This window comes from Schistocerca nitens, chromosome 8, assembly GCF_023898315.1.
Source record: "Schistocerca nitens isolate TAMUIC-IGC-003100 chromosome 8, iqSchNite1.1, whole genome shotgun sequence".
In the NCBI taxonomy this organism is placed as follows: domain Eukaryota; kingdom Metazoa; phylum Arthropoda; class Insecta; order Orthoptera; family Acrididae; genus Schistocerca; species Schistocerca nitens.
Window position 1 is genome coordinate 579,920,221 of NC_064621.1, and position 27,286 is coordinate 579,947,506.

Sequence of the window (27,286 nt, forward strand, 5' to 3'; positions counted from 1 at the left end):
GAAACAGGTTGAGTGATGGGGAGGGCCAGAAATGATTTTGCTCTGTCGTGATGCTCTGTTGGGAACGAGTATCTTCAACTATTGTATCCCCCTTTATTTTAGGCTGTTCAATTACTCATTGAAAACTAGTGTATGCCTACATTAGCGACATATGGTTAACTTACAACACAAACATCTTGTGGCTACTTTACGGCAGCTTGTTTTGAACAGTAGTGCTACTGACAACATGACTCGTACATATGATGTTATTTATATATTTGACGATGCTGGTGCTGATTTTGCATTTAATATTTGACGATGCTACTACGGCTGCAGTACATTAGGACTTTGATTTTATAAAACAAGTATGCACAAACGCATATATAGTAGTGATGCTGAGGGAATTAGATTAGGAAATGAGACACTTAAAGTAGTAAAGGATTTTTGCTATTCGGGGAGCAAAATAACTGATGATGGTCGAAGCAGAGAAGATATAAAATGTAGACTGGCAAGGGCAAGGAAAGCGTTGCTGAAGAAGAAAAATTTGTTAACATCTGGTATAGATTTAAGTGTCAGGAAGTTGTTTCTGAAAGTATTTGTATGGAGTGTAGCCATGTATGGAAGTGAAACATGGACGATAAATAGTTTGGACAAGAAGAGAATAGAAGCTTTCGAAATGTGGTGCTACAGAAGAGTGCTGAAGATTAGATGGGTAGATCACATAACTAATGAGGAGGTAGTGAACAGAATTGGGGAGAAGATGAGTTTGTGGCACAGCTTGAAGAAGGACCTGTTGGTAGGGCATGTTCTGAGGCATCAAGGGATCACAAATTTAGCATTGGAGGGCAGAGTGGAGGGAAAAATCGTAGAGGGAGACCAAGAAATGAATACATTAAGCAGATTCAGAAGGATGTAGGTTGCAGTAAGTACTGGGAGATGCAGAAGCTTGCACAGGGTAGGGTAGCATGGAAAGCTGCATCAAACCAGTCTCAGCACTGAAGATCCCAGCAACAACAGTACTTTTAATTATGGTCTATTTATTGTTTTTAAGCTGTAGACAATCTATGTTTATGTTTTTTTCCCATTTTTTGCTGCAGATCTGATGATGGTCATTATAGACCGAAAACGGTACTCTGTTAACAAAGAGTTTGTGAACATAAACGTAATTAAAGGGAACTTTTTGTATATACGGGTCAATATTTTATTCGCGAAAATGTCGCAGCTTGTGAAACAATGCATTTCCTCAGTTTTCTGCCAATACATTGTAGCCTTCGCTATGCTTTACCCATAACATTATTTACGTGTTAATTTCTATTTAGTTTATTCGAAACAGTCGCCCTAAGTGCTTAGCTGAATTAACAGCCTTTAGATTTGTGCGACTTATCGTGTAACCGAAATTTAGCGGATTCGTTTTGGTAGTCCCGTGGATAGGCAACAGCCTTGCCGCAATGGATACACCGGTTCCCATGAGATCACCGAAGTTAAGCGCTGTTGGACGTGGCCTGCGCTTGGATGGGTGACCATTCAGCCTCCATGCGCTTTTGCCATTTTTCGGGGTGCACTCAGCCACGTGATGCCAATTGAGGAGCAGCCGGCACGGTAGCTCAGCGTGTTCGGTCAGAAGGTTCGGCTATCCTCTGTGATAAAAACCTGAATGAACGGATCAACGAACAACCAGAACAAATGCCATAAGACGTCCACCACGAACAAAGTCAACGAACAATATAGAACAAAATGAGATTAACAAAAAAAACAAAAAAACAAAAAACGAAAGAAAGAAGAGCTATTCGAACGAATAGTAGCGGCTTCGGTCAAGAATAGCATCATGACGACCGGGAGGGCGGTGTGCTGACCCCACGTCCCTCGTATCTGCATCCTCCTTGAGGATGACTTGGTGTTCGGATGGTCCCGGTAGTCCACTCGTGGCCTGCCGACGGAGTACTCATGTGGATGACTTCGTACTTTTTATTATTTAGTGACAATTGCCATTTTTCGCACCATAGAGGCAGCTTGTCTAAATCTTTTGTAATTACTTTTCATCTACTTTGACTCTAAAAAACGGTTAATGGCAGCATCATCTGCAGACAATCTAAGAGCGGTACTCGGATTTTCTCCTAAATCGGTTACGTGGGTCATGAAAAGTAGACGCCCTAAACACTGCCTTGGGGAAAGCCAGATATTACTTCTATAGAATGAAAAATCATTACAACTTAAAAAATTTTTCTTTTTTATTCATTCGACGACTTGTTTGTGGGCAAGACCCATTTTCAAATAATCGTCAAGAGTGGCATTTAAGAAGATGTCAAAGATGTGCAATGAATATTTACAATGCATAATGTTCATTGCACATCACTGCATATCGACGTTGGCGATATGGCTTTGTGATTCAACAGATTTTTCCTATTTCCTTTCTATTTCAACCAACTTTAGTACACATAGCCCTCAATGTCAGACATCAATTACTACCCGGGTAAGAACTACCTACCTGTCGTAGTTCAGTAGATATGACGTCATAAACAATGAGACGCAAGAGATATGACCTCATAAACAATGAGGTGCGTAAAAAACAGGCGCATTACGCATCAAGTTTACCTTTATTACTTCTCTGCTCCTAACTTAAACACATAATAATTTTCGCAGACAATACCTACATACACTGCTTAATATACCTACAACATTATATCACTGTACTGTAGTATCACACTATGTCTGTCAGCTATTTCTCGCTTAGTCTGCACAAGTGGTCCACACGGATTAAAGACTCATTACGACTGCGAGGGACAGATTATCTCTGACTCGTGGTATAAAAACTGTGTGGATATAATGTGGAACATTAAGTGTACTATGGACTTATTTACTTTTGATTTCGAATTGTGGAGAGTAGGATCGTGGCGGAAATATAATTACCGGCATTGATGTAAACTGACGTTTCTAATACTGAATGAAATCTGATAATTACGATAACATTTCATCTCATACAAGAAACTGATGTACCCTGGAATGTAGCTACGAAGATAATTTATGGAGAAATATAATTTCATTGATGGAAAAGATACATCTAATTCTTTAGACATTTTTACTTATACCTTGTCTGCGGCTCAGAACAATATTTAGTGTCTCGTAAACCGTAGGGAATTTTGTATCCGGGGAAATCAGTAGAGCCTGCACCACGATCGTTCATATGCCATTTTGAGAGAATAATTTCTGGACTTAATTAATTAATGCACAAGTTGGACACTGATTCCCATGCTGCAGAGTGAGTGTGTCATAGTACGCTGTACAACTGTGCCTCTGACTGTCCTTTACAGAGTCGAAGATCCCCGGAATTCTACAGAGGCACAGAGATTTATTCCGGGTGCTGACTTCGACACCGAGACGCAGACAAAGTATGATTATGAACTGTAACTGTCTAAGTATTTTGTTTTATAGACTTGAGAATTCTGAATGGTAACTAAATGTATACTTGGGATTGTGGAGATATCTGTGCTGAAATATTGGGGAAGTGATTTCTCTCGGCCAGGATTTTCCATTCAAGTAACTAAATATCATACAGGGGGAGAAAAGATGAAGTACGAGACACAGATCAGGAGATATAATAAGACAAACAGTGAGATGCGCGAGACTCTCTCGTCATTCATTACTTCTAAATTTATTGCTTCTTCTCTACCAACTATATTCACAACTTATTTCATGATGTCGTATTTATTACTTCATGACCATGAGATGCGTGAAAAAATACCGCATTATGCATGAAGTTCTAATAAATCTGTTCTCTACTACTAAGACACTCCTACATTCTAGTCAATTTAAGGGGATCCCTGACACCTAGCAGCAACTTTAACAGCTTTCAACTGCGAAGCGCTAACGTCTGTAGGAGAAACCAACTGCAGTCTGTAGAGCTATAAAGACGCGTTGCTGTAGAGACTTCTACAAAATAACGCTATAGACTAGTGAAGCACCTACGCCGAGCGTACTGAAACTGTCTGGGATATTCTCACAAAGAGTCTACTGCATAAATTCAAAGGTGTTTTCATGAATACATGTCAACTAAATTTTTTCAATATAGCATTACAAATACACTTCATTTTTGTTTTCGTTTCTAATACACTACTGGACATTAAAAATTGCTACACCACGAATATGACGTCCAAGAGACGCGAAATTTATCCGACAGGAAGAAGATGCTATGATATGCAAATGATTAGCTTTCCAGAGCATTCAAATAAGGTTGGCGCCAGTGACGACACCTACAACATGCTGACATGAGGATAATTTACAACCGAATTCTCATACACAAAGAGCAGTTCACCGGCGTTGCCTGGTGAAACGTTGTTGTCATGCCTCTTGTAGGGAGGAGAAATGCGTACCAACACGTTTCCGACTTTGATAAAGGTAAGATTGTAGCCTATCGCAATTGCGGTTTATCGTATCGCGACATTGCTGTTCGCATTGGTTGAGGTCCAATTACTGTTAGCAGAATATGGAATCAGTGGGTTGAGGAGGGTACTACGGAACGCCGCGCTGGATCCCAACGGCCTCGTTTCACTAGCAGTCGAGATGACAGGCATCTTATCCGCATGGCTGTAACGGATCGTGCAGCCACGTCTCGATCCCTGAGTCAACAGATGGGGACGTTTGCAAGACAACAACCATCTGCATAAACAGTTCGACTATGTTTGCAGCAGTATGGACTATCAGCTCGGAGACCATGGCTGCGGTTACCCTTGACACTGCATCAGAGACAGGAGTGCCTGCGATGGTGTACTCAACGACGAACCTGGGTGCACGAATGGCAAAACGTCCTTTTTTTGGATGAATCCAGGTTCTGTTTACAGCATCATGATGGTCGCATCCGTGTTTGGCGATATCGCGGTGATCGCACATTGGAAGCGTGTATTTGCCGGCCGCAGTGACCGAGCGGTTCTAGGCGCTACAATCTGGAACCGCGCGACCGCTACGGTCGCAGGTTCGAATCCTGCCTCGGGCATGGATGTGTGTGGTGCCCTTAGGTTAGTTAGGTTTAAGTAGTTCTACGTTCTAGGGGACTGATGACCTCAGCAGTTAAGTCCCATAGTGCTCAGAGCCATTTGAACCATTTGAAGCGTGTATTCGTCATCGCCACAATGGCGTATCACCCGGCGTGATGGTATGGGGTGCCATTGGTTACTCGTCTCGGTCACCTCCTGTTCGCATAGACGGTACCTTTCTTTTTCAAATCTCATTTCATTCGTTTTAGTTCGTTGGATCTGCTCAGGGCCGACGTCGCAAGGCACCCGTTTCAGTTCGTCGTTTATCCATTAACACAATTTTTGTATTACAGAGGGCAGCTAACCCTCTGACCGAACACGCGAAGTTACCGTGCCGGCGCACTTTCAACAGTGAACGTTACATTTCAGATGTGTTACGACCCGTGGCTCTACCCCTCATTCTATCCCTGCGGAACATTTCAGCAGGATAATGCACGACCGCATGTTGCAGATCCTGTACGGGCCTTTCTGGATACAGCAAATGTTCGACTGCTGCCCTGGCCAGCACATTCTCCAGATCTCTCACCAATTGAAAACGTCTGGTCAATGGTGGCCGAGCAACTGGCTCGTCAGAATACGCCAGACACTACTCTTGATAAACTGTGGTATCGTGTTGAAGCTGCATGGCCAGCTGTACCTGAACACGCCATCCAAGCTCTGTTCAACTCAATGCCCAGGCATATCAAAGCTGTTATTACGGCCAGATGCGGTTGTTCTGGGTACTGATTTCTCAGGATCTATGCACCCAAATTGCGTAAAAATGTAATCACATGTCGGTTCTGGTATTATGAATAAGCGTTTATCATCTGCATTTCTTCTTGGTGTAGCAATTTTAATGGCAAGTAGTGTAGAATGTTGGTAAAACAAACACGCGGGCGGTGACGAGTTTGTCAGCTAGAGATGAATGGAATCTTCTCGGTTTACAAGCCTCGCCGCTTGGAAGAAAAGGTTCGAGCTTTCGCTGGCGAGTGTACTGTGAGCTACCTAACAAGCCTTAGTTCACGTGTATAACTTCCGCTCTGTCTGGAATGTTCCAGACCCTACAGTCGCGCCTCTACAGGGTGATTCAGCTGCTGACACCTATGTAGTATTACGCAACTCGCAATGTTATATCTGTCATCCATAAACCACACGCGAGATTTTCGAGTTTTGGTCTCGCTGCACGAAAACTATTAGTCCTACAGAAAAACAATGAAGAAGGCCGTTTTTGTAGGAAATTTGATGTAGTTAAATTTTGTAATGAGATTCGTTTTCGCAGGAGGGCACGGTCTTCCAGTTATTCAAGAAAAACATGCAAAATTTATCTTCCAATGCACCTTCACTGCTACACTCTTTCCTCATCAGTCAGTGTTTCTAGTACGTTGTTCGTCATACTCCCTTTTACTACTGTACAAAAATTTCCGACTACACGAACTATTGCCGATATTAGGCGTCCTTTGGTTTATACTCAGTGTGCTATTATCCTACCCGCATAGTCGGGTGTTTCGTTAACGTTAACAATGAAGCATACCCATGAGGGTAACGGAAAAAAACTGACTATTATATACGTTACGCTAAAATTAATTACGTTGAGAAATCAATCCCAACTTAACCCTACAAGGGCAGTAGTTTCATTGTCACGAGACATGATGTATATGACGGTGTAATTGTTTATTTTATGCTGATAGTATTCACAAAACTGTTAGGTAAAATTTACACAAGCGTGAGTTTAACGATATGTAAGTGCTCGACTCACCTGTTGGCTAAATAAAGTCACTGAATGAAGACCAAAAAATGTCTAATGTGCAAAATAATTCGTCCAGTAGCAAATTTCTTTATAATCCAAGGAGGCAGTGCCATAAGCAACCTTTCATAAATTCTGACCGTTGGGGCTGAGTTGAATAACACAAGAACTTGGCCTCTAGAGAATACAATTGCCAGTACATAATTTAATTACATTAAATTTCCTACAAAAAGATCTTGTTCATTTTTTATGTATCACTAACAGTTTGTTTGGAGTGGCCGAGAGAATATCAAAATATCGCGTTTGTTTTATGAAAGTCAGATATAATATTATGGACTGGTTAAGACTACATCGGTAGGGGCCTGTGAACCCCCATGCGAAGCACCCTGACCCAGCGAGGGAAATATCCCTTGTTATCTCATGAAGCAGCAGTTGGCAGTTGGGTGGCAGCGCTGACCAGCTCAGCCCTGTGCCTGCAGCCGAGTCGGAAAAAACGAGACGTTCTTTGCCCACTTTCAGCGCGCCAGTTAGCGACGCTCTTCGCTGACATAATCGAGGCGCACGTCATGCAGTCTTTCTGAAACTATTTTGTAAAAACTAATCAGAAAAAAAATTATTTTCACGTTACCTGTAACTTTAAACATCATATTCATGGTGAAGTGCCGAGAATGTCTATAATACTAATACTTATTGTGCTATTCCCATTTAAGTAAGACGCTGTGCGAAATTCGAAGAAGTGTAAAATGAAAAATATGGATTTCACATTTAGTGCATATTACACCATATTTTGCTGCAAATAAAATTTAACTAAGACATTTAATTGTTCTTTAGACTTCGGAGGAGGTATGTATCTGACTCCAATCTCGAGAAAATGGATTTTATGTAGCGCTTACACTACCGACCGCACGTGAGCGAGAATGAAATATCCACAACATCGATAGGAGATTTTGGCAATTGATAGAACACAAGGAGGAGAGTATTTTGCTGTATAGTTAAGACATGGAACTCTGTTATCTTAAGGCGATGTAGCAGAATTTATGGTTTTTGTTTTACATTTTCAATCCAGTACTGTAATTTTTTTAAGTTTCTGACTGTCATTGAAAAGAATATTTGCTGAAATGAAACAAATAAAAAATTTATTATCTTATGTAACAGCAAAACGACACCACGTGGATTTCCGTAAGGTAGTGATAACAATGGTCTGCTATTGATTGTTTAATAAGATACCCTGTTTCAAGATTCTTTCACTATAGCTACTGCAAAGTGAGTTAGTGCAATTTATATTTGCTTTGATAAAAAAAGTAAAATTAAACTTGTTAATAAGAGAAATGTAACCGTTGCTTATAACTGACGTAGCTTCTTCAAACGAGAAATGGCTAACAACTCAGACAAAAATATATCACTAATGCTGTTGCAATTTTGGCGAAATCGTGTAATCCATCGTATTTTTTAATAGTGAGCGACTGGAAATGAAACTTATCGAACAATCTTTCTCCTTGTTCTTCATCTGAGGAATGTAAAACAATTCACAACAAACAGTGTACCATATTTCTGATCCTATCCCCTTTCAGAGTGAAGCGGTGACCTTCTTCATCATAACCATTTTGTAATCTGTTGAAGATAGATTGCATACAATTACAACCTATTTTAACGTTAATGAGTCGTTTCAAGCGGTTCGTAAATTACTGTCACGTTTTGGTAACATTGTTATCCACAGATACACAGGTACCAAATTTGTTATTTTTGATGAAACAGTACTTTTTTTGCTGTAGAGTAGAAGCGGCCGAGTAAAACTCTTTCCTATCTCTGAAACTGTCAACACACTGACGACTTGCGGAGCCTTGCAAACTATTCACCAAAGTCAAGTCAATATCACTGATGAATTAAAAAATACTTGTAGAAGAATATTCACGCCACTCTGTTTAGAGATACTAATGGACACATCGCATAGTATTTTCTGTATTTTTTTCATGTGTGAAGCAGAATGAAGTTTAGAGAGACAATCATTTGCTTAGTTTCAGTCGGAGCTGTTCATTCTTAAAGATAACTGCATTACGGGTTTTCCCTGAAATTGCAACAAAATTGGGGATATAATTGCATCGGAATTGTTAAACTTTTTAGCCAAAAATCGCCACTGATGACGCTTTCCAGGGGAGAGAATGTTAACAAGTCAGGCCAAAATAAATCATTCATTTTGTTGCAATTTCAGACTAATCTTGTATCCCAGTGTCTCTGTAACAAGGGAATGCCAGTATTGAAACTTAGCAAATGATTTTCTTTCCACGATTTAAAGCTCCTGAAACAGTCGTTTATTAAGTGAGGAGCTGAAAACAAATCATGTCGGTAGGTTATCAAAAGTACATTTTTGTTAAGAAAATAAATGTTTAGTTTCTTCACTTACGTTGTTACAGGAAACCACAACAAATCTCGTTTCACCATCTATCAATGGCCGTCCGTTTTGACCGAGCAGTTCTAGGCGCTTCAGTCGGGAACCGCGCGACTGCTACGGTCGCAGGTTGGAATCCTGGCTCGGGCATGGATGTGTGTGATGTCCTTAGCTTAGTTAGGTTTAAGTTGTTCTAAGTTCTAGGGGACTGATGACCTCAGATTTTAAGTCCCATAGTGCTCAGAGCCGTTTGAACCATCTATCAATGCCCTTCAGGAACTACATTCTTTCATTACGTTATGAACCGCCTGAGACTAGTAATTAAGATTAAAATAGGTTACAGGTTGGATGAACTTCTCCACTTTCCTCTGAATGGGGAAGAGAACAGAAATTCTAAACTATTTGCTAAGAATTATTTTCATGAAACTTCCTGGCAGATTAAAACTGTGTGCCGGACCAAGACTTGAACTCGAGTTCGAGTCTCGGTCCAGCACACAGTTTTAATCTGCCAGGAAGTTTCATATCAGCTCACACTCCGCTGCAGAGTGAAAATCTCATTCTGGAATTATTTTCGTATTTGTCAAATGAAAAACGGAAGAAAATCCTATGGTAAGTTTCCATTTCTGTCATCTACTATTAAAAATACGGCGGACTGCAGAATTACGCTAGAAGTGCAACAGAATTGGCGATTTATTTTTGTCAGAATTGTTAATCTTTCCTCATTTGAAGAAGCTTCATCAGTTATGAGTAACAGATACAGTTCTCTTGTGCGCAGGTTTAATTTTGCTTATTTTGTCAAAACACAGTATAATTTGCGCCAACTCATGTTGCAGTTTCTATTGCGACACAATCTCAGAACAGTGTGTCTTATTAAACAAGTAATAGCAGAGAAGAACGGTCAGTATCTCACAAAAAACCTCGTTGTGTCGGTGTGCAGTAATATAAGAAAAGGACGTTCACGTTTACTTTCATACTGGCAGATTCTCTTTCCACTAGTTACCCAAGACTTTTTTTGAAAAATAACAAAACTGAAGTGAAAAAAGATAAGTAACAGGTATAGCTTTCTCTATATCGACGCAGATAAGGAAGGTCGCGTTCTTATTCACATGGGAAAATACTCTCCTCTTTCTGTGGTATCAAGTGCCAAAATTTCGTTTCGGTATCTTCAGCGGTTTGAGAGATATGACGTACGTTATAAATATTTCATTCTTACACATATGCAATCGGAGGTGAACTTGACACATACATTTCATTTTGTCGAGATTGAAGACAGATAGAAAACTTCTAAGTCTAAAGTGAATTTCAGAATCTTAGCTTATATCATTCGCCGAAACATATAGTGTAATGTGCACCAAACGCAGAAATGTAGTGCGCCGTATTTTTCATTGCAATATTTTTTTTTAATTTCACGCAGAATCTTACTTAAATCAGAATATCACAATAAATATGAGCATTAACGACATTATTGGCACTTCAGCATAAAGCTGACGTATAAAGCTATACATAACACAAAAATCCTTTTTTATTAATAGTTTTGTAGAATCGTATGAGAAAGTCTACAGAGCTAGCGGTGCGCGCATGACGTAATGGCTCTGCTGCACCTTGACGGGCAGGCTGACCAGCGATCTCTGCGTGCAGCAATAGGCGCGTATAGCTGCGTTGGACAGCGCGGCGAGTCAGCACGCATATCTCCGTCTTTCTTTCTGTCCTTACACTAACACGGTTCCAGTCCCAGCAATAAGTGGCTTGTACTCCTGATGACGATGGCAGAGACAGCCGTCGAAACCTCACGTGGCTTATGCGAACTGATGCAGCTTACAAACTAGAAGATTTTATTCAGGTATGCTACTTCAAAAGACTCAGGAGACACCAGCTAAAATATGTTGGTCTGAGGAGATTTGATCTGTCTCCGTCTCTCGCTGAGTAACACCAGAGCACAACACGTGCGAGTTGAGATCACTACCTCCTATGAGAGGCCAGCACGTGGATCACGCGCCCCCTCGCCTCACCTGTAGAGCTGGCCCAGGTTGTAGTGGGCGTGCACGTGCGCCGGCGCCAGCCCCACTGCGGCCAGGAAGTGGGCCTCGGCTTCCGCCCCCGCCAGCAGCGTGCCCAGGTTGTTGTGAGCGCTCGCGTAGTCCGGCCACAGCCTGCGAGCACACGAAGGGGCGTTACCACACACTACGGGACGAGGACCCGCTGCAGTTTTTAGACCGCCAGCGACAATTCCAAATCAAAATGACAGCAGCTGCAAGCCAGAATTACGTAACCATCTATACTATGGCACAAAATCTTTCTTAATAAGCTGTTGGACTACCTTTTGTATACGGCATCGAATGAACAAATACAAGTCTTGAACAACCGTCAGAGAATTAAACTCTCTTCATCGTTTTGTCGGGCCGTCCTGAAAGCCCATATAATGAAACTTCCTGGCAAATTAAAACTGTGTGCCAGACCGGGACTCGAACTCGGGACCTTTGCCTTTCGCGGGCTAGTGCTCTACCAAGTGAGCTACCCAAGCACGACTCACGCCCCGTCCTCACAGCTTTACTTCTGCCAGTACCTCGTCTCCTACCTTCCAAACTTTACAGAAGCTCTCCTCCTACCTTCCAAACTTTACAGAAGCTCTCCTCGCAGGAGAGCTTCTGCAAAGTTTGGAAGGTAGGAGACGAGGTACTGGCAGAAGTAAAGCTGTGAGGACGGGGCGTGAGTCGTGCTTGGGTAGCTCAGTTGGTAGAGCACTTGCCTGCGAAAGGCAAAGGTCCCGAGTTCGAGTCTCGGTCTGGCACACAGTTCTAATCCGCCAGGAAGTTTCATATCAGCACACACTCCGCTGCTGAGTGAAAATCTCATTCTGGAGCCCATATAATGTTCGCGAGGTATATTCCATAATTGTCGCAAGAAGGCCGCAGAATGAAAATTAGTGTTTGACGTGTTGTCGCCAATTATGAGGCGTGCTGTGCTGTGATATAATCTCGAAAATGTGGTATACTCTCTTCGCAACTTGCTCCCTCACCTCCCACCCCGTGGAGATGCACACCCTCCACAGAACCAACTTAACGACATTGTGGATGAGCCCGTTCTGAGAAGTTCGTCACCGAAAACTGCAGGATGGTCATCGAAGGAGATGTGCTGTCAGACATGTCGCACATGGGTACCACCAGCATTTGCTGAAGTTGAATATGACTTCGAGCGGGTATGCGATTCCATATTCTACCAGTTACGTGCCGAAGAAGTATTTCGCTTTGGTGGAAGACAGCCTTGAACCGTCTGCTGTTTGTGCCTACAGAGGGCAATGTGCGAGCAGTGAGCTGCAGTCATCAGCACCGCTTGGACTTATTTGGTGAGCATCTTAGAGTGTATACAGACTGTACGAGCAGCTATTCAGAGCTATCTGCTATGCCATAGAGTTCTTTATAGTATGAGTGTTATATTGTGTTACGTTTAAGATAACCAGGATTTTATTTAAAGAATTTACCAGTTCCAGCTAGGCTAACGTACTTACTAAAATCGTTTGCGCCACACTTATTCGGGGAGGTTTGTTTAGTTCTTGTATTGGCTTTGAGACATGCTGGTAATTTATGAATATTATATGTGCTGGTTGAATGTAATTTAGCTGCTATTCAGGATTAATATAAGTTCAGTTTTAGTACCTACTGTTTTAGTTTAAGCCATGTGGGCCGCGTTGCCTATATTTACACATTCTTTCATAGAACTAAATCGAGTTACCACAACTTAAAACCAAGCTATGTACACTGGTATGTACTTTCTTGACTGAGATGTGCATTCTACCTAATTACATGATCAGCCATTTGTTCCTAATCTTGGAATCTCTAATGTGACAAACGTTGTCTATTTACGAGAGTTCAAAAATGTTTTTCTCTTTTGCGCAAAGGTTATGTTTCACGCTTTTTTTGTAGATGCCCACTGCCTGTTGTGATTTGGCGTACTTAAAGATGTTAACTGATGAGTTAACAAATGAGTTATCTAATTGCTAAAACTGATGAGCTAACTTGGTGTCTTATTCTGGAACATTTTTTAATGGAAATGTTTTTCTGTCTGTAGTACTGGTAAGTGGATGCACGCTGTGTTTTACTGAATCTGAGACAGAAATATCTGAGGTCAAACTCCAAGCAGTATCACAATTTGAAACTTCAAATTAATACACGTCAGATTTGGAATGGAAAATGTTTATTGCTGATTTTTTTGGATTGTTATAAATAATTGCATTAATACGATTTTGTGAACTTTCACGAGTTAAAAAATTTCGTAATAACAGTTCGCACAACTTGTGAAATGAAATTCTGTTTTTTTAGGGGGGGGGGGAGGGTGAACTGTTATTTTTATTTATTTATTTATTTATTTATTTTTTGTGGCCTGACATCTTAATACATCCGTCTCGCTACCATTTTGAAACTAGGTCATTAGAGGCGGAGAATAAGTTCAGATTAATCTATTATATGGTAGGGAACCGGTCATACCATCCCGGCATTTTCACTAGGTGATGTGCAGAAATGTTGGGAAAGCTAACTCTCGATGGCCTGATGGGGATTTCAGCAGTCGTCCTTCCGACTGCGACTCTAATGGGCTAACCACGGCACCACCTCGCTCGGGCATAACTGCCTCAGCGCAACGAGCACGGGCGGTATTTTTATGAACAGAGCGTAACTGAGACACCCTTGGGCTTATTTTGATGGACTGAAGGTCTCTTCCATGGAGTTTATCAATACCACATAAGTCTTCAGAAGCATCAGCAGCTAGCACATCTGAGCTTTTGTTACCAAGTCCGCTCCTCGAAAGTCAATTGCATTGTGAGAAATGGAAAAAAAAGTTAGAGAAAGTAGGTATTTCTCCGTGAAAAAAAACTAAGAAACTAGTGCTTATGTACTGAGAAAGATGCAAATAATTTAGAGAAGCACTGGGTATCGATCTATGAACATTTTGTGATAAAGACTAAGGCTCATCAGTTATTGCAAACGTTTGAAGATATATTCCTTCTTTGCTTCAGTAGGCTTTGTAACATTTGGAAAAGACCGCCCGGTCAGCCGTGCGTTCTAACGCACAGCTTCCGGATCTGGAACGAGCGCCTGGTCCCCGGCAGGAATCCGCTCGGCGGACTTGCGTCGAGGTCCGGTGAACCGGCCAGTCTGCGAATGAATTTTAGGCGGTTTTCCATCTGCCTCGGCGAATGTGGGCAGGTTCCCCTCATTACGCCTTAGCTACATTATGTCGGCGATTGCTGCGCAAACAAGTTCTCCATGTACGCGTACACCACCATAACTCTACCACGCAAACATAGGGGATACACTCGTCTCGTGTGAGACGTTCAGTGGGGAGGTCCATCGGGGGCCGAACCGCACAATAACCCTGAAAGAGTGGTTCGGTGTGGGGCGGTGGAGGGGTGAAGTGGACTGCGGTAGTGGTCGTGGGGTTGTGGACCACTTCGGCTGCGGCGGGGACGGAGCCTCTCCGTCGTTTCAAGGTCCCCAGTTAACATACAATACAATACAGTACAACATTTCGAAAATCTGTGGTATAACGCTGTTGAATTCTCCGCTCCTTTTGTCAATCTGAGATCGATTGCAAGCATTAAATCTGCATCTAATCGACTCCTTCAGACGGATATATTTTGTTCATCACGACTTAAACTTTCGCATCCTAAAAGTCCATTCTGTTCTAGCGCAGCTAACGCGCACGTACATTTATTTTGTAAGGGTGGATGTATATATTCCATGTATCCTCGTAAACAAATGGATCGATTTCAACTAAATTTGGTACACGTATCACTTACTGTGTGAAAAGAATAACAGTGGTGCTAAAAAACATCTACCTCTAAAACAAATGGGTGGTGGGGTCAAAAAGAGGCGTAGCTCATGACGCACAAACAGTCAGACTATATTCATCCAGTGTTTCAGAATGAGAGCACCTAGTGATTTTCAACGAACTTTGCACATAATATTTTCTTGCTCCCACTCCTGATCCCATGATTCATTAGCTCCCAGTGTACAGTCTCACAGATTTCTCCCCATCCCACACACACACAAAACGAGAAAAAAGTTTATCCCCTACTCCATTCTCGGCATTCATGCAATAAAACTGTCGAATGAAGAATGACCTTTTAATTTGTTACTATTTTGCTAATAACTCTGTTCGCAGCACATTTTGCTGACGGTGTTCACATACACCACTGGAAGCACCTGCAAAAATACATCACGTGGGGACACATAGTTCAGGATACTTAGGCGCGCGGAGTGGCCCCGCGGTTCGAGGCCTCATGATACGGATTGCGCGGTTTCTCCCGCCGCAGGTTCGAGTCCGCCCTCGGGTATGGGTGTGTGTGTTCTTCTTACATTAAGTTAGTTTAAGTAGCGTGTCAGTGTAGGGACTGATGACCTCAGCAACTCATTCCCTTAGAAATTCACACACCACACACACACACACACACACACACACACACACACACACACACTCGCACACTCTGAGCTGTGTGAAAACGAAACTGCGAGCTGAAATTCGCTAGAGATAAAGGTAAAATATTCAAAATTTGTGTGCAATATGTTAAATATATATGAATTGTGCGTATGTGGGCAGATCCGCTGGTAAAATACACCTTCTAAACCCTCGGATCGATTTCAATCGAATTCGGTATACATGTTATTTACTATCTGAAAAGAAATACTGTGATGGTAAGATCCAGCAAAGTTCTGTTGGTGTGGGGTAGTGAGAAGGGGGTAGGAGCGGATTGATAGACACAGAGGAGGAGGGGGACATGGACACATTTGTGGGGAAGTAAGAGATGGGCAGGGAGAGGAGGAGGGGGAAATTGATAGAGAAGGGGAACAGAAGGAGATTGACAGAGAGAGGGGAAGGCGAAGACCCACTAATCGAATTTGAATATATACACATCCAGGAAACGCTGAGTACTCAACTAATTACGTGTATGAGAACAAAGAAGGAACAATAAAAATGGAAGAAAAAGAACGAAGTGCACATACAGCGCACGACAGGAATGCAGCTTATCGCCCTTCTGTTCAGTCTATGAGTAGAAGAAGTAATAATGGAAATAAAACTAAGGTTCTGGAGTGGGACTAAAATTCAGAGCGAAATGATATCAATAGCAACATTCTCTGCACTGGTTACATTTCTATCCACAGTGAAAGTGAGAATTACAGCACTCGTTGAGTGTAAGAAACAGTCGAATGAGAACACGCACTATAGATTGAAAAAAAAACTCGGTATAGATGAAGGTAATGACATGCAACATAAATGAGATTGCTGGTAAACTAAAAATCAAATTAGGCGCAACGATGTAGATGCTGTGAAGAAATTCCACTACCTTGGAAATAAAAATAAGACATTCTGGAAGAAATTAGTACGGCAAAGGGGGCGTTACTGGGCAAAATAAGTCTATTAGTATTAACGTTTTAATTCCAGGAAGAAATCTGTGAGACTGTACATTTGGAGCAAGTGAATCATAGACTGCGAGAAACAGGGTTGGAAGAAAATGTGGCAAATGGTTCTATACAAAGATGTCGAAAACTAGGTGGATTCATACTGTAAGAAAAGGGGAAGTTCTTTGCAGAATTGGTGACGAGAGTCATTCGTGAAAAATTTGACTAGAAGGAGGTGCTAGAGGATAGTACATACGCTAAAACAACAATGAATTATTTCCGTGGTACTAGAGGAAGCTGTAGAGGATTATAACTGTAGGGAAAGACAGAGACTGGAATACATCCTACAAATAAAAGGATATTGGGTGCATGTGGTACTCTCAGACGAAGAGTTATGCAGAAGAGAGAAGTTCGTGGCGGGTAACGTATGTGCAATACAACGTGCGGAACTTGAAGGAAAACCAAATATCCCTTGTTGCATGATTGGATGTCAATTACTGAAATCGGTCACAACAAATCTCTGACAGTGTACGTCCAGAGAGATTTACTGGCGAACAACGACACAAATATAGCTGTACTGAAAGAACATGCGAAACTGAGGTTTAACGCAAGATCCCTGATAATTTTGGTTCATTCACAAAAAAGATAGTGACATGCTCGTTCAGTCTCTTCTTTAGTATTTTACGTCAGTTTGAGACACTTCACAACTTCAATTAACGGAAGAAGGACGTTTTTGAAAGTAAATTGCGTCCTTTGTCATAGCTTCGTTTAATCTCTGAGAGAACGTCACACGAATGTTCCACACATACAGATGGATCATGTTAGAAGAACCTATTGCACACTGCAGATGGGCTTACTCTGAAACTTTAGAGAGCCAGAATTCCAAACCAAATAGCAAAACAAATTACTTACTGCAGCTATAATGTGGCTTAATAACCTCGAGGGAAATTTAAAGAAATTCAGGCGTATACACAGAGGCACCAACATCCCCACATGGAATGGTATGCGGGAAAATAGTTTCTAATGCAACACGTACTTTCTGCCACAACGTTACGATGACTTTCTGAGCATGAGTTGCAGAATTACACTTCGTGAAGGGTCTTGCTGAGAAGAAAACGCAAGGAAACATATCTATGGTAGTTAATAACGACAATTATTTTGAAAACTGTTTTACTCTTTCTATCGTCGAAATATTACGTTACTGTTTTACGTTCACTGAATGTTATTCTTGATTTTAATTTCCACAAGTGCACTTCTCAGTATGATAAAAATCATTATTTTTCTTTCTTTTCTTTATTTGAACTCGCTTTATCTGGAAATTTACCATTGTATTACACCTAAAATGTCAGGAAGCACGCTGCCGTCATTTACCCGTGCGCTCGTTACGCCTCTCACGTGCTCCCGACAGTCCAACGGAATGTTAATTAGTGAACGTAGTAATTTTTCATACGCCAGTATTTTCGTATGTAAATTACATTGGCAGAGTTGTTTGGTAAAAAAAATGAAGTCCATTACTCGACCTCATTATGACACACGATTTGGTACAACTCAAATTCACGCTACACAAAAACAACAGTTATTTTGTAACTAATACTAGTTACACTGAACGAAAATACTGTCAATATGGCCTCTGTTTTTTTGTCTCTTGAGGTGTAACCATACACCAGTCGTTACTGCTCATGTTAGACTATCTTCAAGGCACTAGAATGTATGTGTATCATTTGAATGCTTTCAAACGAGATTATATGTGTATTTTAGAATAAATTATATTGCTCTGACTCTTCAGTAATGAGAAATTAATGGATGGGTATACTACCAAATGTCGGTTTTGTAAAGCCCTTTTTAATTAGTACTGGTTCTTCAATAATCGCTTCTTACTTTCCACTCATACAGGCTTGGCTTCGGACTCTTGGTCTTGATAGATTTGGCTGGTAGACTTGCTCCCAAGGTACACATAAGTAGTGGGACAAAGTGGACATCAGCGCATTTGTTAGTGCGGGTTGCCTACATCAGGGACAGGTATGCACTCAGGGAAAACCTACTGTTCTCCTTTGATTGACAGGTACTTAGCCTATTGTTCTCCTTTGAATTATAGGTCCTTCACCGATTATTCTGGTAAAAGAATCATTTTTTTTTGTTTGACAGGCCCTGAAACTACTGTTCCCCAGCCCTCTCCAACCACCCCTCAGGGAACCTCCCCCCTCGCTGCTAGAGGTACACTTTCAAGTCTGAGTTATTAGAATAGACCATCTCATGTTTATCAGTTTGATTGACTACTTAATGAAATTGATCAATTAATTAAAACCTCCCTCTCTGCTAAACCCACTCCCCTCCCAGACTCCCTCCTGCATATTGGCAGAAAAAGTCTCAGTTGATTGGTGATTTGGAGGCAATTCAATTCTAGTGCATGGAATATTGTTTAAACAATTTAGACAATGTGTGTAATATTGTTTATTTAAACAATTTAGGGGATTCAAGGCAGTGTATGTAATATAAGGAAATTGATTGCTCATTGGCGGAGAGGAAGGATCTCATAACAGGAAATTCAAGGGTATATTGCTTATTTATAAAAAATTCAGTTTGTGGGGATTGATTCCTCTTACTCATCATTCTCTGTTCTTTGGAATCATGTAGGTTTTGTAAGAAGTAATTATAAGAGCAAACACGTTGCATAACCTAATGTTTGACACTATACTTTTGGTGTCTTGATCAAATGTTCACCTTTTTTGTCGGCACTTAACCTATTGTTCTTTTAAGTGATTTTCCATCTCATCTCCATTTCCTTAAACTATTTTACCGCCTTTGACACCAAATTAAGTAATTAGGTATGTCCTCCCAGCATTTTCAGGTACATGTTTCAGATTTAACATGCTTTTTAACGACATGTCTGACACATTATTACTTGTCACCTACCCCCTTAAACTATTGTACTGCATTTTACATAGATATTATGCAAATTAACATAGTGTTCTGCACTTAACCTGCTGATCTGCTCCATGTGACCTACTCACGCACACCCTCTGCAAGCACCCACAGAGTCAGGACGCACCGGTGGCACCCGAGAAGTGACAACGCGACTGTCAGCTGCTGAGCCATGCACAGGTGTCCGTTTGGGTCCCGCAAGTATGAGACGGCGGCATCCCTTTCTTGACTTGACACTTGAGAAATTCCTGTCGAAATACATGTTCACCTAGGCATCTTGGTGGCGTTATCATGCGGAACTGCTTCCCAGAATAGCTCAGGGTGCATTGTTCATAGCAATTGTAACGGGGCACGCAAGGTGTGTCAGCCAGGCACGTGTGTTTACCAGCCCAGCGAGGCTGACGCATCGCCACGAGATGTGCGCAACAGCATGGCTGGTATTTTCGGTGTCTTGCAGCTGCTAGTCTGGAGATGTCGTAACACCACAATGTTGGATGAGAGGACAGCATCACGCCAGAGATAGATGGTCTGATGCATCTTGTCTTTGAACACATGAACAAAGAATACGTCACCTTACACTCAGAACTTTCTGTGTGTTTCCTGAATTTACAAGTATCGAAAATACCAAAAGGTTTCATGGAAGCAGTGAAACCGATAAACTGAAAAGACTCTAGGGCTTTTTAAAATTGTAATTACATCCTTTATTCATCGACAAATACGTAATGGCAGGAAGCTTTTTTGCAGTGCAAAAACGACACCCCGCTGGTGCAAGTGTGGACATATCATAATACTTTTATACTAATGTAATTGATAGAAAAGTTATGCTGCTGCTTGAACGTAATGGTACGGTGGCTTATGTTTCGACATATGTTTGTGGGAAGTAATAAAACTACTGTTTACGTAAAAACCAAGAGAATTACCTATGTCTAATCATAATGGAAGGATAGACTGGACATGGGGAATCGTGATTTCAATTAACTGGGCACAATATAGCAATGCAAGTGTTCAACTGGACCTGCTATAGTGTACAATCAGAATGGGCAATATGGTTTTAAGAAGACGTCCCCTGTTCGGCATCCCTAAGCATATAATCGTATTTTCCTTGTTGTTCCATCGGTAGTGGTGTTGATTACAGTACACTAACCCACTTTGGTGATGTCTTTTCAAGCACTACATCCGTAAGTGCAGTATTAATTAACACATAGTGCTGGACACCTGTCTTTCATAACACTTGTTTGAGAGAATCTTGGCAGGGTGCAGCACATTCCAGAAGCGCTGATTCAAAACCTTTGACCGATATTCGCCTAGGACCGAGGAGAATCGAAACATGTTGTTGGTGTGAGTGTGGGCATACCATAATTTCTTCAGGTGCTGCACAGATATAAAAAATAACTGCACTGTTTGTTTAAAATGTATATATTGTAGTGTAATATTACAGTGGCTTGCGTTGTGGCATGACCAGAGAAAATGAGAGTGTGTCCTATCGTGAGGGATGTGAAGATTCAGCACATCGATGACCATGAGGGCATGAGAGAGACTTTTATGTGGAAAATTTTGTGTGCAATTGATACTGAGATTTATTCCAAAACCACAGCGGTCAAGAGGAGACATTACCTGTACATCTATCGGTGTCAGACTGCAGCAGCAATCGTAATACTAAATTGTAGTTACACTGGTAGATATGTTCCTGATTCCCAATATTCGGCCGTGGTGGCCGAGCGGTTCTAGGCGCTCAGTCCGGAGCCGCGTCACTGCTATGGTCGCAGGTTCGAATCCTGCCTCGGGCATGGATGTGTGTGATGTCCTTAGGTTAGTTAGGTTTAAGTTGTTCTAAGTTCTAGGGTACTGTTGACCATAGATGTTAAGTCCCATAATGCTCAGATCCATTTGAACCCAATATTCTTATGAGTTTTGTATGTATTTGATGCTCTGTAGAAAACTTTTGCGTTGTTTATCTACAGAAAGTTCTGAGTGTAAGGTGGCGTATTTTTTGTTCGTATGTTGAAAGACAAGTTGAAGCAGACCATCCATCTCTGGTATAATGTTGTCCCTCACCTAACATTGTGGTAATAGGACATCTCCAGACCAGTAACTGTAGGACACTGAAAATAACAGCCATGCTATGCACATATCGCGTGGCGATCTGTCAGCCTCACTGGGCAGGTAAACACATACACATGGCCGACGCGTCTCGTGTGTCCCTTTAGGATTGCTAGGAACAATGCACTCTGAGGTACTCTGGGAAGCATTGGAACGGGTTTCTATAGCGCTGGTCCCCACAGTTCCGCGTCATCGCGCCAGCAACGGTGCCTGGGTGAACACGTATTTCGACAGGAATTTCTCAGGTGTCAAGTGAATACGGGTTGCCACTGCCTCATGCTTGCAGGACCCAAACGGTGTGTGGCTTGGCAGCTAATGGTCGCATCGTCACTTCGCGGTGGCCGCCAGTGCATCCTGACTGTTGGGGGCAGGTGTGGAGTCGGTGCCATCTTCAGCCGGCATCCGGCATCGGGCATCGGTTGGTGGGATGTGTTTTTTACTAGCGATCTTTTGCTAAAACTATATTCCATCGATTTCACCAACCAGTAGAATGATGCAAATTAAAAAAAACATCAGTATGAAGAATATCGATTTAATTAGTTTGAATCAATTTTTAATAAAAATGTGGTGTTGGGGGTTCAATAGTTAAGGGGAGGGTGTGTGTGAGTTGGTGTCATGGAGCAGAACAGCAGGTTAAGTGCAGAACACTACGTTAATTTACGTAATTTTTATGTAAAACTCAGTATGGTAGTTTAAGGAGTTGGGTGATAAAGATGAATGCGAAAGCAGTGGCGTTCAAAAGCATGTGAAATTCGGAAAGTGTACCAGAAAATGGTGGGAGAACATAATTAATTACTTGATTTGGTATCAAAGGCGGTAAAATAGTTTAAGGAAATGGGGGTGACATGGAAAACCACTTAACAGAACAACAGGTTAAGTGCAATCAAAGTGCGAACATTAGGTTAAGACACCCAGAGTACAGTGGCAACCATTAGGTTATGCAACATGTTGGCCCATGTAATTACTTCTTACAAGACCTATATGTTTCAAAAGAGCAGAGAATGATGAGCAAGAGAAATCCAACCCCCACAAACTGAATTGTTTATATATAAGTAATATACCCTTGAATTTCCTGTTATGAGATCATTCCTCTCCACCAAAGAGCCATCAATTTCCATGTGTTACATTGCCTTGAACCCCCTAAATTGTTTAAATACTCAATATTCCACACAATGTCTAAATTGTATAAACAATATTCCATACACTACAATAGGATTCTCTCCAAATGACCAATCAACTGAGTCTTTTTCACGCCAATTTGTGGGAGGGAGTGTGGGAGGGGTGTGGGTTTATCAAAAGGGGGTCATTAATTGATAAATTTAATTAAGTAGTCAATCAAACTGATAAGCGTGAGAGGGGCTATTCCAGTAACTCAGACCTTAAAGTGTACCTGTAGCAGCAAGGGGGAGGTTTCCTGAGGGGTGGAGGGCGAGGGGGAGGGTCAAGGGAACAATAGGTTAAGTGATTGTCACCCAAAAACGAGGTTCCCTTTAGCAGAACAATAGATTAAAGACCTGTCAATGACAGGAGATCAGTAGGTTTACCCATGAGTGCATACCTGCCCCTGATGTAGGCAACTCGCACTAAAAATTTGCACTTTGTCGCACTATTCACGTATCAAGCAGTGTACCTAAGTGACATGTAGTCTATCAATCTATTACTCTCACTGCTTCACATAATTCAGTCAGTAAACTAATAAAACGATGATAAAGGTCTCTTGAAATAAACACTGAATTTATAATATATAACATACATAATAAATAATATTGTATGTTCAGAGATCACGTTGCAGCTATGACTACAGTTTATTGACAGTAGATTAGGAATCACACGAGTTTACCATCCCACTGGTATTAGCCATTGCTGTTCTGATTTCGTTTTACAAAAGCCTGACCGCAATAAACATTATTATTAACGTTCGCGCCTACTTTCCCCATTCCGATGCGTAACTGTTCACATAGTGCTCGCAAGCGATATCCGTCAAGTGTGGCCGAGCGGTTCTAGGCGCTTCAGTCTGGAACCACGCGACCGCTGCGGTCGCAGGTTCGAATCCTGCCTCGGGCATGGATGTGTGTAATGTCCTTAGTTAGGTTTAAGTACTTCTAAGTTCTAGGGTACTGATGACCTCAGATGTTAAGTCCCATAGTGCTCAGAGTCATTTGAACCATTTTGAGCATGCCACTAACTCTGAGACTCCCTGCCACCAACTGGTGCAAGTGAAACCGTCAGGCGCCAAACCATCTCTACACATGGATGATGAGGCATCCCCGTAGCGTCTGTGGCCGCCCATCTGCCTGAGATGAGTAAGGATAAGGTTCGATATGTAGGAACTGGGTCGACTTAGTTATGTACCAGTTTCCACAGAAAATGATTATTATGAAAATGGTCACAGTTACCTCATCATGTGACTACATGATGATGGCGAAGTGACCTTCCGAATTATTATACCCATTGGGCTGATATCAGGACGTACAACCGTAAAGTAATACATGACAACGAGTAGCGACTGAGTAGCGCTGCTGCAGTGCGTTAGCAGTCAGTGCAGACCAGGGCACTGCTTAGTCGCTGCTGCAGTACTCGTCATTCTTCGCGTTTTGTGCTCCTGCTAGTACATATTGATAAAACTAATATCGCACTAGAGTGATTTCGGACCACTCCACCGAATGGGCACGTACAACTGCGATTTAAAAATTATTTGTTTCGAATGCAAATAAAGATACAAGAGTTTCAGTATTTTTTGAAACTTAACCCTATGATACAGCAATTATTAAAGAATTACCAAGTTTCTTTAAAGCTACGAGTACTTCTATGTACATTGGTGTTTGACTTCTCGGTTACAAATAAAAAAATACATGTTTCAGTATTTTTGGGAACTGAAACCCTAAGGGGGTGAAACAGGGGATAAGCTTCCTTATGAAAATATTTTATTATGAAAGCATTTTTAAAGCTAAATCTAGGAACATTTAAATTTAGCTTTGAGCCATGGTGAGCTGGTGCCAGTGTTATTTTGTCCATGTATCGTTGAGATCGATTGTGGTTGAGCTAAGCTATCTTTGCTTTTCGCTTGTCTTATCTTCCGAGTTGGTGGGCGAAGCGATTGGGTTGTTAGCTCTCGACGGGTAACCCTCGAGATCTCGTGACATTCGCTGGGAGACGAGTGTCAATGGCTGGCGAACGAGGGTGATGACCGTTATGTGTTGTTGTGTAAAATTGGCCAGGTGTTTTGGCGACATGGGCAGCTTGGGAGTACAAGTTCTGTGACTTCCCTGGGAACAAAGTTTGAAGTGAAGCGGTGAAGCTGTGGAACCCGCTCCTTCGTACTGTGTACGTGATATGAAGTAAGTCCTCGTAATTGTGCTTTGTTGACAGACGCACTCAGAGGCATTTAAATTTTATTATTATGGTGAGATTTTGATAGTCGAACTTTAAGACGGTGTGGAATAGTTAAGTTGCTCTAGTTACATAGTGGCCGTTATATGAAAGTTTTCTCAAGAGGTTTACTAGTGCTCTGTGTTTCTTGTAAACAAATGATTTTATGTTGGCGTTTCCAAAGCCTGCACTCTATTGTCCATGTGTAAAATGCTTAAGGTCGAAGTTGTGAATTTGTCAATAGTGTAACGTGTTCCTTTACACGCTTACCCATATATCGAGTCAAAGGTTCTGCACCGTGTTTCTATGTTTCAGAGTTATTGGAATGTATTTGCGATTCGCGCAAAAACCTTTGATAGTGCCAGCGCCTTGGCGGGGAGTGAAATGTCATCCGAGGTCTAGGTCTGGCAGTGTTTAAGAATCTGGTCACTACCGGCAGTTGTTCACATACCGCCTTCGAAAGTTTAGTATTTGACTTCCTTCTGTAAAGGCGGGTTAAGCTATATATATATATATATTTATGGGAGTTTGATTTTCTGGAGTTTGTCAGTAATTCTGTTTTCTTAATAAGGCAAAATAAAGCAAGGGGTATTAGTGCCCGAGACGTTAAGTTGGTTATTGACCTTTTAACGAGTGCTTCTTTAACGGATTGAAATAGTAAGTTTATAAGGGTATTTTAGTGAAGAACGTTAAGTGTGGCCATCTTAATGTAATAACTGTTTTTAAGGAGTCTGATGAAGTGGCTATGTGAAGTAAGTGATAATCGCTATGCTTAAGGTTTATATAAATGCCTGGCACATTACGTTTTTTATACCTTTCTCTTAAGGGACTGTTTATTTGGGTACTGTGTACTTTGGGTTTCTAAGTGTATTTGCAAGGCTATATCTAGTGGATAATCCACAATTGGTAATTTTCAAATTCCTTAAAAGGCGTAATGTCAATAAACTCTCTTAATTATAAATAATAAATGGCACAGTCACATGTGACCGTGCTTCAGGTGCTGACGCACGCTTCGTGCGGCTCCAGCAGCCACGCGGCCGCCGCGGCCACCCACCTGAGCGCCTCTCTGTAGTGGTGCACGGCGAGCTCCCGCTGTCCCGTCTCCCTCAGGAAGTTGGCCAGGTTGTAGTGCATCTTAGCGTTGTGTGGCAGCGCCCGCAAGCCCGCTCTGCAAACACAGCAAGTGTCTGACTCCTTAAGCAACACTGATTATTGTAATGCAACTGACGACGCTTCGTAAGTCTGAACAAGGTACGTGCTCTGGTAGGGGCAACAGAAAAGGCAAGCTTAGATGGAAAAGGGTGTATCGGGTTGTTGGCCGTGGTTATTTAGTAAGAACCATACACACACATTCACCTGAAGTATTCAAAGGAAGTCAAAAGGTAATTATAAATTGGATGTTCCAGAATACTAATGCTGTTTCTCAATAACTTCTGAATCTTATTTGACCCCATTAAGAGGTAAAACTAGTAACATTAGTAACAGGAATGCCACGTTGCACTTCGTCTGAAAATATGTAATACATAATGGGAAACATTGATATCAAAAGTCTCGAAAAGTTCTTGACCGATTTACATCAGATCTTCACATAGTAGTCTAATGAACATATGAACAGAATAGGTTCTATATTTTTTTCAGGTGTATACATTATATAAACATACTTGTGATGTATAAAAGGAAAACGCTATTTCCAAAAATCTTAATAATTCCTTGACCGATTACTTCAGATTCTTACACGATACTCTAATGAGCATTTGGATCGAGGAAACGTTGCTGCCAAAAATCTCGAAAAGCTCTTGACCGATTTACTTCAAATTTTTACATAATACACTAATATAGATTCAGACGGACAAAGCTTACATATTCTTTTAGCTGACAGTATACACGTTCTCTGCTAAACTCAACTACGAAAAACGAAATACTGTGTTGTTTTGTGAAAATTTGCGCTTTCGTTTTCTTTCTTGTGGTCAACTTCAGCTACGACAGCAGAGCATGTAAACCATTACACAAATTGTTTCATATATACATACAAATTGTTTTATATATACATATTCTTCTTCCTTATATATAATTTCAAGCAAAAATTGTGTATACAACAATATGCTGTTTCTGTTTTCTCCCTTACAGTCGGTTTCACAGAAAACACGAATGGTGTATCTACGTCAAATCAGCTTGTGATTAGAGTGAGCCTACTGCATATGAGTGGTCCGAAAATTCATAATCCTACCTATGCACAGATTCAAGTAATGCGAAATAGTCTCACAGCTACCTAACGATCCCACCGACTTATCCAGTCACATTAAGCGATTACAGTTCCTAATGAAGGTTTTGTTTGCAATTACAATAAGCAAGTCACGAGGTCAGAGAGACGTATAGGTAGACAGGAAGA

At 41.4% G+C, this 27,286-nt stretch overlaps 1 protein-coding gene across 1 annotated transcript in view; it reads right to left on the reverse strand.

The window, feature by feature from the left end:
• LOC126199685 (protein O-mannosyl-transferase TMTC1-like) overlaps positions 1 to 27,286 on the reverse strand; it is a 229,400-nt gene that overhangs the window by 164,136 nt on the left and 37,978 nt on the right. Inside the window, exons 5-6 of the mRNA XM_049936612.1 lie at positions 25,952 to 26,065; positions 11,125 to 11,265 (exon numbers count right to left, since the gene is read on the reverse strand). Of these exons, the coding sequence (XP_049792569.1) occupies positions 11,125 to 11,265; positions 25,952 to 26,065 (255 nt within the window). The remainder of the gene's footprint in view (positions 1 to 11,124; positions 11,266 to 25,951; positions 26,066 to 27,286) is intronic.